At 43.2% G+C, this 13,659-nt stretch overlaps 1 protein-coding gene across 2 annotated transcripts in view; it reads left to right on the top strand.

Annotated features, from left to right (window-relative positions):
• Positions 1-13,659, top strand: part of EPG5 (ectopic P-granules autophagy protein 5 homolog) — a 123,808-nt gene that overhangs the window by 53,467 nt on the left and 56,682 nt on the right. For both annotated transcript variants that reach the window (XM_036874785.1, XM_036874784.1), the window contains exons 18-25: positions 2,033-2,177; positions 2,407-2,604; positions 2,993-3,103; positions 4,289-4,411; positions 5,414-5,580; positions 6,400-6,621; positions 8,440-8,563; positions 12,648-12,792. In XM_036874785.1, coding sequence (XP_036730680.1) covers positions 2,033-2,177; positions 2,407-2,604; positions 2,993-3,103; positions 4,289-4,411; positions 5,414-5,580; positions 6,400-6,621; positions 8,440-8,563; positions 12,648-12,792 — 1,235 coding nt within the window. The remainder of the gene's footprint in view (positions 1-2,032; positions 2,178-2,406; positions 2,605-2,992; positions 3,104-4,288; positions 4,412-5,413; positions 5,581-6,399; positions 6,622-8,439; positions 8,564-12,647; positions 12,793-13,659) is intronic.

Raw genomic sequence — 13,659 nt, 5'->3', positions numbered from 1 at the left:
TCGTTGTCGTGTGCGGGCTTCTCATTGTGGTGGCTCCTCTTGTTGCGGAGCACGGGCTCTAGGCACGCGGGCTTCAGTAGTTGTGGCTTGTGGGCTTCAGTAGTTGTGGCTCATGGGCTCTAGAGCATAGGCTCAGTAGTTGTGGCACATGGGCTTAGTTGCTCCGCGGCATGTGGGATCTTCCCGGCCCAGGGCTTGAACCCGTGTCCCCTGCATTGGCAGGTGGATTCTTAACCACTGCACCACCAGCGAAGTCCCAAGAGGTACGTTTCTAATTGAGCTTTGGAGTGCAGGTAGGTGTTGGGCCAGTGGAGAGGACATGGCAAGACAGGGCTTTTTCAGTATCCGTAGGGGGTGAGAGGAGGGTCTGGAGAGGACCAGGTTGGGGAGGAGCTGAGTGAAGGCACAGAGGTGGGAAGAAAAATACCTGTCCAGGGAGCCGGGAGGAGGTCATCTGGCTGGAGCCTTTTGAAGAGCGAGGAAGGGGGAGGTGAGGCCTGATGTGGAGGAGGCCTGTATGGCAGGGGACAGGTAGTACGTCCAAAGGCATGAGGGGGACATTACAGTTTTCCCATTGTGTGTCATTTCAAACAGTGTGTCGCAGACTTGCCTGGGGATGAGAATCACGGGAGGGAGCTTATTAAGTATGGGTTCCCAGCTCCTCCCCTGGAGAGTCTGCTTCAGTAGGAATGGGTTAGGGCCTAGGGACCTTTTTTGGAAAAATTAGCACTCTAGGCCCTGAGCAAGTCTGGGACCACTTGTGTTCTGGTTGGTGCATGGCTTTCAGGGTGGTCAGGCTTGAGTTGTGTCCTCACTCCATCGCTCTCCTAGTGTGAACACAGGTGAGTTCCTTCACTTTTCAGAGCCTCGGTTTCTTTACTTGTATGATGAGATAATGCCATTTCTCATACAGGCTGAATGTAAGGATTAAGTGATACACAGGCAATTTGATGCCTGCCTGGAACAATTTTAATAAATTGTCTTTAGATTTTTGCGATTTTGAGAGATTTTAAAATTAGATTGAATGGGCTGTTTCCCCCCCCCTGGAGTTGTTAAATTTTGAGTAAAGGTAAATCTTTCTAGGCTCCATTTCAGATGTTTCCTCCTCTGTGTCTCTCCCTTTGCCCTCTAATGCCTGCGCTAGCTCTGTCCTCTGAACTCTTACAGGGCTTCATTGCGCCTCTCCTGTCATAGCTTTCCCTTTCTACTAGAGTGGAGTTCGGCCTGTGCTGTACCTCCTGTGAAATGGGAAGCACCCTCACTCAGCAGTAACCTCTGTGCTGCCACCGTCTGTACGATGGGGCGCCGGGAGGGTCAGGCATTGCCCCCAGACACATAGGAAGTGGTCACGTCCTCAGGATGCAGTTACCAATTTTAAGTGCCACGAAGGAAAACAATGGTGCTATGAGGGAGGTTAATGGGTTAGACGTATTTTAGGTGGCGGGGAGGGGTCAGGAAGTCTCTGAGGAAGGGACATTGCAGATGAGATGGGAAGGATGAGTAGGAGTTTGCCAGGTTAGATGTGGGGAAGTGTTTCAGGCAGAAAACCCAGCAGAGGCAAAGGCCCTGAGAGAGGACGGAGCCTGGTGCACCCAGGGAACCGAGGGCATGTCCGTGACTTAAATGTGGTGGTATCCGTGCCCCACCCCCCCGCAGTGTTCCATATGCCACTTTATGTGGAGTTGACACCCCATGAAAGATTGCAGAGTGATTCTGTAGACATCTCTACTCTCGTTAGTGGGGGTTGGGAGGGGATAGAGCAGCGCTTTGGGTGTTTTCCCTCTAATGCTCTTTAACTTGCACGGGTTTGTGTGTCTTAGGTCTGTTCACTACATGGGTAGATTTAACCCACGTCAAACTGGAAAACTTTATTCTTCTGAAATTCCTGAAGATTTATCAGAATCCCTAAATAGAGCTTTGGTTTAAAAATGGGACACGTCAGTATTTTTTGTTTCTCTTAAGTAATTAGCCACTGGAAATTCTGTTGACTTCCGATTGGAAGGTAAAGTGCGTTGTCCTATGTGCTCGGCAGGTTTCTGTCACACCTCCTCCTGTTCCTACACTTGGACATCGGTGTCCCTCAGGGTGTCACGCAGCAGGTCACCCACAAGGTGGCACAGCACCTGACAGGAGCCAGCCATGGGGACAACGTGAAGCTTCTCAACAGCATGATCCAGGTCAGGGCCCTGTTAGCCCCTAAGTACACCCTTCCCCGCCTTCCCAATCAAACACCCCTGTGCTAACATGTCTATGTGTTGGTCATTTCAAAGCACTTGGCACAGTGCTTTTGACCAAGAAGGTCAACAGATCTGGGTTTTGTAGTGGAGGTAGGTATTATTTTATTAGTGTTTTAAAAATGGGAGGCTGGTTATTACCTTTCACGTCACCTGAGCCCTTTCTCCGCAGGCCCACATCTCTGTAAGCACTCAGCTCAATGAAGTGGGCCCGGTTGCCGTATTAGAGTTCTGGGTTCAGGCTCTTATAAGCCAACATCTTTGGTACCGAGAACAACCCATCCTCTTCCTCATGGACCATTTGTGTAAAACAGCTTTTCAGCTGATGCAGGAAGACTGTGTGCAGAAATTGCTCTACCAGCAACATAAGGTAAACCTGTTAGAGAATTTATCTTTCAGTCGTCAGCTAGATAGTAGTCTTCTAAGGAGGTTCCCCCACATGCACCCTTCTCAGTACTGCTCTGTGGCCACTGCCTTTTTAAAGCTCTGCCTTAACAGTGTCTTATCCAGTAACCGTAGTCTGCTAAGTGCAGATCCTCATAAAGCCAAAGGAAGGACACCCCAGGAGGAGCGCTGCTCGTTACATTTGGCTGTAATGCGCAGCCTGGGATTGTAACTGCTGGTGGACTAATTACTGAAATCTGTGTCTTACCAGAATCTTCCATTGTAGTAAGGTAATTGCTGATATTCTTGAAAAGCTCATTGATTGTGTTTTTTAAAGCCTCCACTCTCTGCTCCACATGCTCCCCCTGGTGTAGAATGCTTTGGGCTACCACTGTGACCGGAGTCTGCTCTCTTCTTTGGTGAGCTGGATCGTGGCAGGCAACATCACTCCTTCCTTTGTGGAGGGCTTGGCCACACCCACTCAGGTAGGAAACCCACTGTGGACCATTTGTTATCTTTTTGCACTTTAGTATTGTTATCATCCTTACCTACATGACTAATAGTCTAAAATAACTAGCATCTTCTAACACTTTCTATGCATAGGAATACTTTTTCATTGAATCCTCACAGTAGCCCTCTGCTGAGCTTGTGCTGTTGCGATTCCTGTCTCACAGGGGTGTTAACTGAGGTTTATGGAGTCAAGTGGCTGGCTCAGGGTCAGACTCCAACTGCCTGACTGCAGAGCCTGCCCAGCTGCAGGGCAGAGCGTTTAAGCGTGGACACTGGAGCCAGACCCCCCGGGGTTCAGCCTTGGTTCTGCCATTTGCTAGCGCTGTGCCTTGGGCAGCTGGCTAACCTCTTTGTCCTCAGTTTCCTCAACAGTCAGATGGGAATAATGATCGCACCTACACGTAAAGCGCTTAGAACAGTGTTTGCTAGGTGTTGGCTGTCATAGTTATCATCATTATCATTAATTCGCAGCATTACTTTCATCATTATCACCACCTCTCAGGACTTTGTGTGTCCCATTATGTCTCTGTTTTATCACTTAAATTAGTAGTAACATCCTTCAGCTTCGCATCACACGCTTACCTCCTGCTCTTCCTCATACCTCTTGTGGTCCAGCTGCAACACGCTCCATGCTGTTATCTGCATACATCTCTGGAGTTTCCATCGTTTGCTTAGCTGATTCTCTTACCAGGCACGCCTTCCCCTCCAGTCTCTGCCTAGAGTCTTCTGTGGTATATTTACCTTCTCTGATCCCACCCTACCTCCTCTGGTTTCCCATAGCACTCGACCCCTGATTCAGTACTCACACTTCTCACTTTACGTTTTGGTTACTTATATTAGTCTTGTCTCCTCTGGTGAATGCAAAACTTCTTAAGGGCAGAGCTCACGTCTGGCCCTCTTTCCTGTCCCTCGTGCATACGGAACCTGCCCACTAAAGTTGAGCAAACAAACATCTTTTACTAAAGTAACCTTTCTAAAGTAATTTAACAGTTTTCAGTGGCCTATTTCATGTAAATTTATATCTGTGATAAGAGTAGAAATAGGTATAAAAACTATGTTAATTTTAGGAACTGTAATGTTTATTTGTGGAATGTGAGGATGTATTTTGTCTGTCTGACTTAGTAGCTCATTCCCCTCACCTTTACCTGGTGTTATTGTAGGTCTGGTTTGCATGGACAGTCCTGAACATGGAATCCATCTTTGAAGAAGACTCCCAGCTCCGAAGAGTTGTTGAAGGGGAATTGGTTACAAACTCTGCATTTACTCCTGACCAAGCTCTGAAGGTGCAAATAGCGTTCTGCATTTGAGTGGTAGAAGGTGGTTGACACTTTGATGCTGATGGGTTCACCTATAGCTTTTGGACTTCTGTGTTTTCTTTTGTTGTGAATGTTTGGAAAGCACAATAACCAAAGTAATGCTTAACATGGTGTAATTGAAGTGTATACCTCCTTCCCAAGGTTCTTTTAACATTGAGAGTCACAACCTAATAATTTGAGGCCGTGTTCATTGCATGTATAAAGGGGATTGCCTTTGTTTTAAAGCAGCAGAATCCCCTAGAGAGCTTGTTAAAAATCGGATTCCTGGACCCCAACCTCTGGGATTCTGAGTCTGGAGTGGGATCAGGAATTTATTTTTAAAAACTCCCTAGCTGATCCTTAGGCGAACTAAAGTGTGAGAAAGACTGGAATGAGGCTTTAGAATTAAAGACTTTCTATTTTCAGGTCCTATAGTATAGACTTTGCTTTTGGATTTCAGAGCCTGTCAAGGGATTTATCATTCTTGAACGTCCATTTAAAATCTAAATTTTTGGGACTTCCCTGGTGGTTCAGTGGTTAAGATTCTGCACTTCCGATGCAGGGGGCGCAGGTCCGACCCCTCGTCACGGAACTGAGATCCCACATGTCATGCGGCGTGGGCAAAAAAAAAAAAAATCTCAATTTTCAAGAGGTTGATAAAATTTACTTTGGCTTTTATATTATTCTTGCACTATAGTGTTTTACATGCAAAGGAATGGAAAGGCATGGAAATGAGATTAGACTAGGTGATGCTTAAGACCCAGTCCAATTCTGGGGTCTGTGAAATTCTTGAAAAAAAGCCACCCTACATGTCTTGCTACTAAGGTTAAAGTGTTAGCTAGCGGGTTGGAGAAGTAAGGTTTATATGACTTTTCTTTTTTCTTATTGATTCAAAAACACCATGTTCAGCATTTCATTTGAATCACTTAGGAAGTGACTGTTTGCAATTGTGGTCATTACATGGTTGCTCAAAGCCCGCCTCTTTTGTAGAAAGCCCAGGCTCAGCTGAAACTCCCCATCGTCCCGTCCCTCCAGAGGCTGCTGATTTATCGTTGGGCCCACCAGGCTCTCGTCACGCCTTCTGACCATCCTCTTCTGCCACTCATTTGGCAGAAGTTCTTCCTCCTGTATCTTCACCGCCCAGGACCGCAATATGGGTATGGTACCCAGAGTAGTAGTAAGTTTCTGTGAATCAGTTCCCGCCTTTGCATTGCTCTGCAGCTCTGTGTTCTCACACTGTGGCATGGGAGTTAGAGTCATTCTCTGGCTAGGAGCCTCCCTCCTTTCCTGTTTCACGTCTATTAGACTAGACCTTTTCTGAGTTCAGGGTATCTTGTGGCCGCTCTCTCTTTACCACCCCCCCTACCCAGTTTGGTGAAGACAACACCCTGGGACCCTGCAAGGTTAAGCAGAGAGCTTCTGGAGCTGCAAAGGGAGAGACTGTCCCAAGCTGAGGCTGCTTGTGTGGCCATGGTGGAGCTTGTTCCGGGGGACTGGTGATGGGTAGTGCAGCTGTGGACGAAGGCCAGGCAGTGCCTGGGGGGAGTCCAGCATTTCCGCTGGTTGTGAAGGGACTCTGGCCAGCTGTGGCTGCTCACTGTCACTGACCATCGCTGTCTGGCTCCAGCTCTGTGTCTAGTGCACCTGCACTCCCTTAACTCACCCCTTTGAAACATACGGATGTTGATTCTTCAGCACTTCTGTTTTCTACCAGATTGCAAGTTCTTTAAGAAAAGGGACTATCTTTAATCTCTTCTGTACCTCTAAGTGGTGACAGTGTCTTGAATTTGCATTGCATTTCGTTCTTTTAAAAACTGCTTTTGTATGCGCCATCTTGTTGGAGCCTCATTATAACCATTGAGATAGAGATAGTATGTATTAATTTAATAAACTGACTTAACAGACTGTAATTTTGTGTCACAGAGAAAGAGCATCTTGTGTTGATCCTGTTGTGATCTGTGCTTGCATTTTTTAAGGCTACCCATAGATGGTTGTATTGGAAGAAGGTTTTTTCAAAGCCCTGCTCATATCAATTTGCTGAAAGAAATGAAGAGGCGTCTGACTGAGGTGGCTGACTTCCACCACGCTGCGAGCAAGGCCCTCCGAGTTCCAGCAGAGGGCAGTGAAGGGCTGCCAGCGACCCAGGCTGGCACCCCTGCTTACCTGACTTCACCAGAACTGCACACGGAGCTCGTGAGGTGAGGCATGGCTATTTAGCCATTTATGTTGTTGTTTGCAGCACAGGTACTTGTGCCGGCTCTTTGATTTGTGTTACAGCTGCTGGATGTTATTCTCTTAACCTGTTAGATTGAATATGGAAGGTGGTTTTGACTATAGGTTTGCATCCTGTAATGTTTCTCTTTTGTGTTTCTTATGAGAGTGAATCAGCAATTTGGATGTACCTCTGTGAAGTGCCTGGAGTCTGAGTGAAAGCTCTTAAACCGGAGGGCTGGTGACGTCTTCTATTTCTTTATTTAATAACAGAAACAAACCCAAAGAAGTGATAATAGCAGGTTAACAACTAGTAAAGCCTGCTAGGATAGTTCTCTAAAAGAAATAAACGACCCAGGCAGGGTTCTTTAAGTGAGATTCATAGGCCCTCTAGGGGATTGTGGGATCCACCTGGGGTGCAGTGGATTCATAATCTTCCAAAACTGCTTCTAAAAATAGGCTTAATATTTGCATCCCCTAAAAGGTTAAGAACTCTGAGGTAAGTGTGTGTCCCCTTCACACTGTTCTTTCACCCTTCATTTGTAAGCTTGATGTAAACGAGATATTAGTCTTATAAATAAGACTTAATAAAAACGGCTCTTAATAATGAACTCTGAATACAAAGTGAATACAGATGTCTCGGTGAGGAAACCCAGTGTTTCGATCCAGCACTCAGGCTTCAGGCTTGATTGACCTCAAAGCCTTAGGGCTTCTCTCAGCCTCCAGAATGATTTCTCCCTGTCTCTTCCTTGCTTGAAGGAAAATGTATTTTTAGCTCGGCTTAACCATTGGGAAGGCTTTATCTTTGAACATTTAGATCAGCTAAGAAAGTCTTTGATGTTCGCTTTTGCCCTCCTTTGGCATGTTGTGAAGTAGACGTATAACCCAGTCAAGCTGGAAGAGAGCTCCGTCCCAGCCTCTCCTGTTTAAGAGCCTCAGAGCTCTGTCCCTGGGTCTCTTCCTACATAGACTGCTGCCAGGGTAAAGGCGGTATTTTTCCACTTTATTGAGAAAAGCCCAGCCACACCTCCTGGTCCCCACCTGGTACTTTGTTTGTAATTTGTGTGCTGTAGACTACTCTGGTACCTGTTGCTGCAAACAACTGCTTAAAATACCAGTGATCTGAGCTAAATGGACTGTCTTCCTTGTAAAAACAAAACAAAATAAAAACAAAGGAAGCATCATTAAATTTTTAAAAAAGTTTTTACTGGAAAATAGAGAATTTTTTTTTTCCCTGTTTTTAGCTTTCTTCTGTTCCTTCTTCATGGGAACAGGGTGCATACATGCTATGGGTTCTATTTGTGATTCTTTGAGGCAGGGGATTGTCATTGAGCCTAAAGCTGGCAGGTTCTTCCAATGCATAAGTTTAAAATGGCTTTTAATATTTTCTCTGAAAGACAGAAAAGGTGTTTATTTGAATGCTATCTAAACTTTTCCAAGCACCAAGGCTCACTGTGACTGATTGTCCAGGAAAGAAAAGCTTGAAGTTCAGATCCTTGGTCTGTGTTAAAGTCACCTTCTCCAGTTATTTTTTTCTGTGTACTGTATTTAACCCTCTTTAGTAATAGAGTTCACAGAGCCCTTTCTTCACTCCTCTTGTTTTAGCAATTGTTGCATCGTATTTAAATGATTTGTGACCTTTCTCCCTTGCTGGCCCTTCTTCGGAGTGTGGTGGTTGGAAATATTTTCTGTGTTATGTGCTTCCGAACTTTTATCTTTCAGTGCCAGTGCTCCTAGAGGTGTAAGAAACTTCATTTGCCTGCACATCTTTTTGTATTTTATGTAATTATGTTTTTTTCTTTTAGGCTCTTCAATGTATATATATTATGGCTAGAAGATGAGAATTTTCAAAAAGGAGATACATATATCCCGTCTCTGCCAAAGCATTATGATATTCACAGGCTAGCAAAAGTGATGCAGAATCAGCAGGTAAAACTATGGCAATGTCTCTCTTAGCATATCTGACTGTAATTTGAATTGATCGCTTTTATAACCTAATGGTAAAACCCCTTGTTGATACGGAAATCGGGTCACTGGGATGGTCATTGTTCTTGTGGTTTTGTCAATATATAAGTGATTTTTTTGTAGGAGTATTTCCTTTTGAATCTCTGACCCCACTATGGCCTCACCTGAAGGCTTGAAGCTCATTCTGGGACCTTCTACAGCCTCATAAACACAGCCTTTCTCTGACTGTATTCTTCCTTGTTTTAAATCATCAGCAGCTGAACACTTTTAAGCAGTCATCTCTACTCCCATAAAACTGTGTAAGAATTTGTTAAGATTGTTAAGATTCATACGTTGTATAGAAAGCTAGTAGCATGGCGATAGGGAGTTCACCTTTGTTTGCCTTTGGAGATGACTTACTTGTAGCTATCACAGTTTTGGTTGCCCTTTTGGAGATACTCAATTCTAGTCTTCACATATCCTAATTTGTTCTCTCCCTAGTACCCAAGCAAAGATGTCTGTGGTCTTTTTTAGGCCAAAACTTCTGAGTTTTCTCTAAGCTTCTGTAGCTATCATTTGTGTGAGTGTGTGTGTGTGTGTGTGTGTGTGTGTGTATGTATGTAGGTGTGTGTGTGTAGGCATATCTCTCCTGTTCCAGTTTCTTTTTTCTAGGGGCTGAACTCTACTGGGCATTGTCCCCCAACATTGGATGGGATTTAGGATCCTCTAAGACTTGAGAGACTTCAATTTGGGTCTTTAAACCTAGTTGCTTCCACACTGTATATACTATTTCATCTCTAGTAGGTGTCGTTCACTTTCTTCTGTGTTCTTTGTCTTTCCTTCCTCTCTTTTCTTCTTTCTTCTTTCCTTCCCTTCCTTCTGTGAGTATCTATTGAATGCCTTTAAGGTGTCAGGCATCTAATACCAAAGATGAAAAGAAACTTGATGCAGTCTCTGCCTTTAAGGTGCTTACTGTCAAATGGGGGACTAAATAATTATTTCATCAGGTGATGAAGACTGTGGGGGTGGAATGCACAGGGTGCTGTGGAAACATGCACAAATGGCACATGATTCAGACTGAGGCTGGAGTGTGACCTTTGAACTGAGCCCTAAAGGACAAATGGGAGTTCTCAGGTTGAAAGGAAGATACGGTGATGCGGAGTGGCAGAGAGGATGTTACCAGCAGGACGTCTTTTTCCAAAGTCTTTGTTTGAAGAGCTATTGAAATAGCAGGAGTAGTTAAATTAATGGATGAATTAAAAATATATTGAAGAAGAATTAGTAGAATCAATAGGATTTTTAGATTAGGATTGATACAGTTGTAGGGCAGATCAGATAGTACAAGGACTTCCAAATTCGTAGCTTGGGCAGCTGCTGTTCACAGTACTGGAAGAGGAAGTGCCTGAGGGGCTTCAAGGAGAGCTCTTATTAAAGAGTTGGTGGGGAGGGGATATACAGGTCTAGAGTTCAGGAATGGGGTAGTGTAGGAAATGTGGGTGTAATGGTAATAGAGTATTTGGATTAAGAAGAGGACTGAAGATGGAACTGAGAAGTAACATTGAAAGGCACAGAGAAATAAGGCTGAGAATACAGGGCCAGAGAAATAGGAAAAATACACAAATGATCATGGTATCCTGAAATCTTTTGAGTGCAGGTCCATACTCATCTCTTCTTTATACTCCACAACCCAAAGCCTTATCTGAGAATTTGCATGTAGTAGGTACTTGGTCAGTGTTTTAAAAAATTAATCATAGCTTTCTTGGTTCTCTGATATTTATCTTGGTTCCCCAGCATCTACACGGTTAATTGCTTTCTTTTTTTTTTTAAAGTCTTTGCTTGCCATTTGATTTTTTAAAAATTTTTATTTTTTTATTAAAAAATTTTTTTTATTGGAGTATAGTTGTTTTACAATGTAGTGCTAGTTTCTGCTGGCCTTTTAATTTTATAGCTCGTATTTTGAATCAGTAATTCAGGTTCAGAGTTATTCTGTCTTTTAGTGGTTTCTGAAACATCTCTGCTTACCCATTGTTAATTCTCAGTATTCTTTTCTAATTGTTAGCCTCTGTCAACAGTACGTTAGCACAGAGGTGGAGAAAGTGACATCCAGACCCCAATTAAAGGAGATGTGTATACACAGTAGGAGCGTCTGGTACAGCACCTCAAACAGTTTGGTGCGTCCAAGATCCAGGCTTGTGATCAGGATGACTTTGGAGTTCCTTCTCTGAGTCTGGAATGCCTTGTGCCATGATTGGTTTGGAAATAACGATTTAGGACTTCATGGGAGTGTGCTAATTGAGAAGCCTGAAACATTTTTACATTTATAGGTATCCTTTAGAACACTCAAAATCAGAAAAAAAAAAAGAAAACCATCGTCCACAAAACCACAGTCCATATCTGCTCATCAGCTATTACTGTTTGAAGTAGTTTTTGGTGTTCATTGATAGTTGACTTTCTTTTTTACTAATGGCAGTCCACCATTCTAATATGTAGTCATCACCAGAGTGAAATATATGCCAGACATATATTTTATGCAAGACAAATATGCAAAATATGCAAGACAGCTCACTGGAGAGTGGGAGGAAGATATTGGAATTTCTGTTTCTATTATTTTTGGTCAATCATATCTATTTACTTATTTACTTTACCTTTTGTAATGAAAAATTCAATCATACAGAAAAATAGAATAGTATAATAGACATGCCTTTCTCCCTCTGCCTGTATGTATCATGTGTCTAGTTTCACCTATAGCCAATCCAATCCCACCACCATGTTGGAGCTAATCCTAGAGGGCATTTGATACATATTTTAAAAGACGAAGATTAAAAGAAATAACAGGGCATCCCTGGTGGCGCAGTGGTTAAGAATCTGCCTGCCAGTGCAAGGGACACAGGTTCAAGCCCTGGCCGGGCAAGATCCCACGTGCTGCGGAGCAACTAAGCCCTTGTGCCACAACTACTGAGCCTGAGCTCTGGAGCCTGCAAACCACAACTACTGAGCCCACGTGCCACAACTACTGAAGCCTGAGCGCCTAGAGCCCGTGCTCCGCAACAAGAGAAGCCATGACAATGAGAAGCCCATGCACTGCAACGAAGAGTAGCCCCCACTCACTGCAGCTAGAGAAAGCCCACGCACAGCAACGAAGACCCAACAGAGCCAAAAATAAATAAATAAATAAATTTATTAAAAAAAAATAATAACATAACCCAAGAGCATTTACATTTGAAATATATTAACAGTAATTTCTTAATATCAAATATCTAGACAGTGTTCAAATTTCCAGTGCTCTTACAAATGTCATAAAAGTTTTGTTTTTCTTTACTTTTACAGTTTGTTTGAATCAGAGTCTGCATTTTGTAATTGGTTGATAGTTCTTATTAATCTGTTTAAATCTATAGGTCCTCCCCTTATCCTTTTTTTTAAAGTGCAATTTATTTGTTGAAGAAACTGGGTAGTTTGTCCATAGAGCTTCCCCACAGTTTGGATTTTGCTGATTATATCTTTGTGGTGTAGTTTAATATGTTTTTCTGTCCCCTGTATTTCCTGTAAGTTGGTATTGGGACCTAGGGCTTGATATAATCCAGATCCAATTATTTTCAATATATTTATTTTTTATCTCTTTAAAATTTGTTTTTGTTTTTTTTACCTATGTCTTATATTAGTTCAGTAGTATATGTATGTAATTTATAAATATACATTTAGTGAGGCTGTTGCAATAATTTTTTCCAGTCATGGTACGCAATCAAAAAGTTTTGAGTTTCCTAAGGTTGTTAGACATTTTATTTTTTAATTTATTTATTTGGCCACACCACACGGCTTGCAGGATCTTAGTTCCCTGACCAGGGATTGAACCCGGGCCCTAGGCAGTTCAAGTGCCAAGTCCTAACCACAGTACTGCCAGGGAATTCTCTAGAGTGCCCATTTTAAATGCGATTTATCCTAATGCTTGGAGAACTTGGAGTGGACCACCTCGTGTTGAAACTTATGGGTTCACTTTAAAGTTAAATATACAGTTTTATATGTGAATATGTGATTCATCTCTGAAAGTTAAAGTCCTGTGGTTCCATTTTAGGACTTGTGGATGGAGTATTTGAACATGGAGCGCATACATTATGAGTTTCAGGAAACCATTAGTCTGTGGATGCAGGCCAAGCTTGAGTCCCATTCTACACCCTGCAGTTCGTCAGTGCCACTGGACTTCACTGATCCTTTGTTGGGTGAGTTGTGTGAGTGAGCATCAGACCCTTTGAATGAATGAGTGAGTGAATGAATGAGTGAATGAATGAGTGAGTGAGTGAATCAGAGCCACTGAGGGTTAAGGTTCACAAAGTGTACCCCTCAGTGAGAACTGCTTTTTTAGGAGTTCATTGTTAACTTGTTAACCACTTGGGGTTAGGTTATGCTTTGAATGAGAGAAATTCCAAAAACAGTGAGGACTTAAATAAGATAGGGATTTTTTTCCATGTAAAAGAAGTCTGGAGGCAGGCAGTTCAGAGCAGTAGCTTTATGGCCTGAAAGCCTTCAAGGACCCGTGCTCCTCCTATCTTGCTGTCTCACTGTGTTCACACCTGGCATCCACTTACGGTTCAAGGTGGCTGCTTAAGCTTAAGCTGTCACATTTGCATTCCATTCAGCGGGTAGGGAAGTCTCCCTCTTTTAAGGACTCTTTCAAGAAGCTGCTCATAGACTTTCCAGTTACATCTCATTGGCCCACACTGAGGCATGACTCTTGCCATGGAGTTTCCCCCGTCTGGATGTTGCTAATTATACCTTTGTGGTATAGTTTAATATGTTTTTCTGTCCCCTGTATTTCCTGTAAATTGGTATTGGAAAAGTGATAAGGTAGCTTGTGGTTCATTTTCTCCATGATGCTTTAAAAAGACATTTTAATTGACTTACAACATGTAAAGTAAAAGCTAGAATTTAATTATTTGGGGTTTGCCTTGAGCCGATAAGGAACCTGAAGTGTATGGTGATTAGGTAACTTTCTGAAGTCACAAAGCTGGGGCTTTGAAGAGCAGGCTTCAGAGACCCTGCTCTTCACCACTTGTCTTGTTTCTGGCGATCACTACAGGTTGCAGTTC

This window comes from Balaenoptera musculus, chromosome 14 (assembly GCF_009873245.2).
Source record: "Balaenoptera musculus isolate JJ_BM4_2016_0621 chromosome 14, mBalMus1.pri.v3, whole genome shotgun sequence".
In the NCBI taxonomy this organism is placed as follows: Eukaryota; Metazoa; Chordata; class Mammalia; order Artiodactyla; family Balaenopteridae; genus Balaenoptera; species Balaenoptera musculus.
The sequence above is the reverse complement of the archived record's forward strand: the minus strand, read 5'-3'. Positions and strand labels throughout refer to the sequence as shown.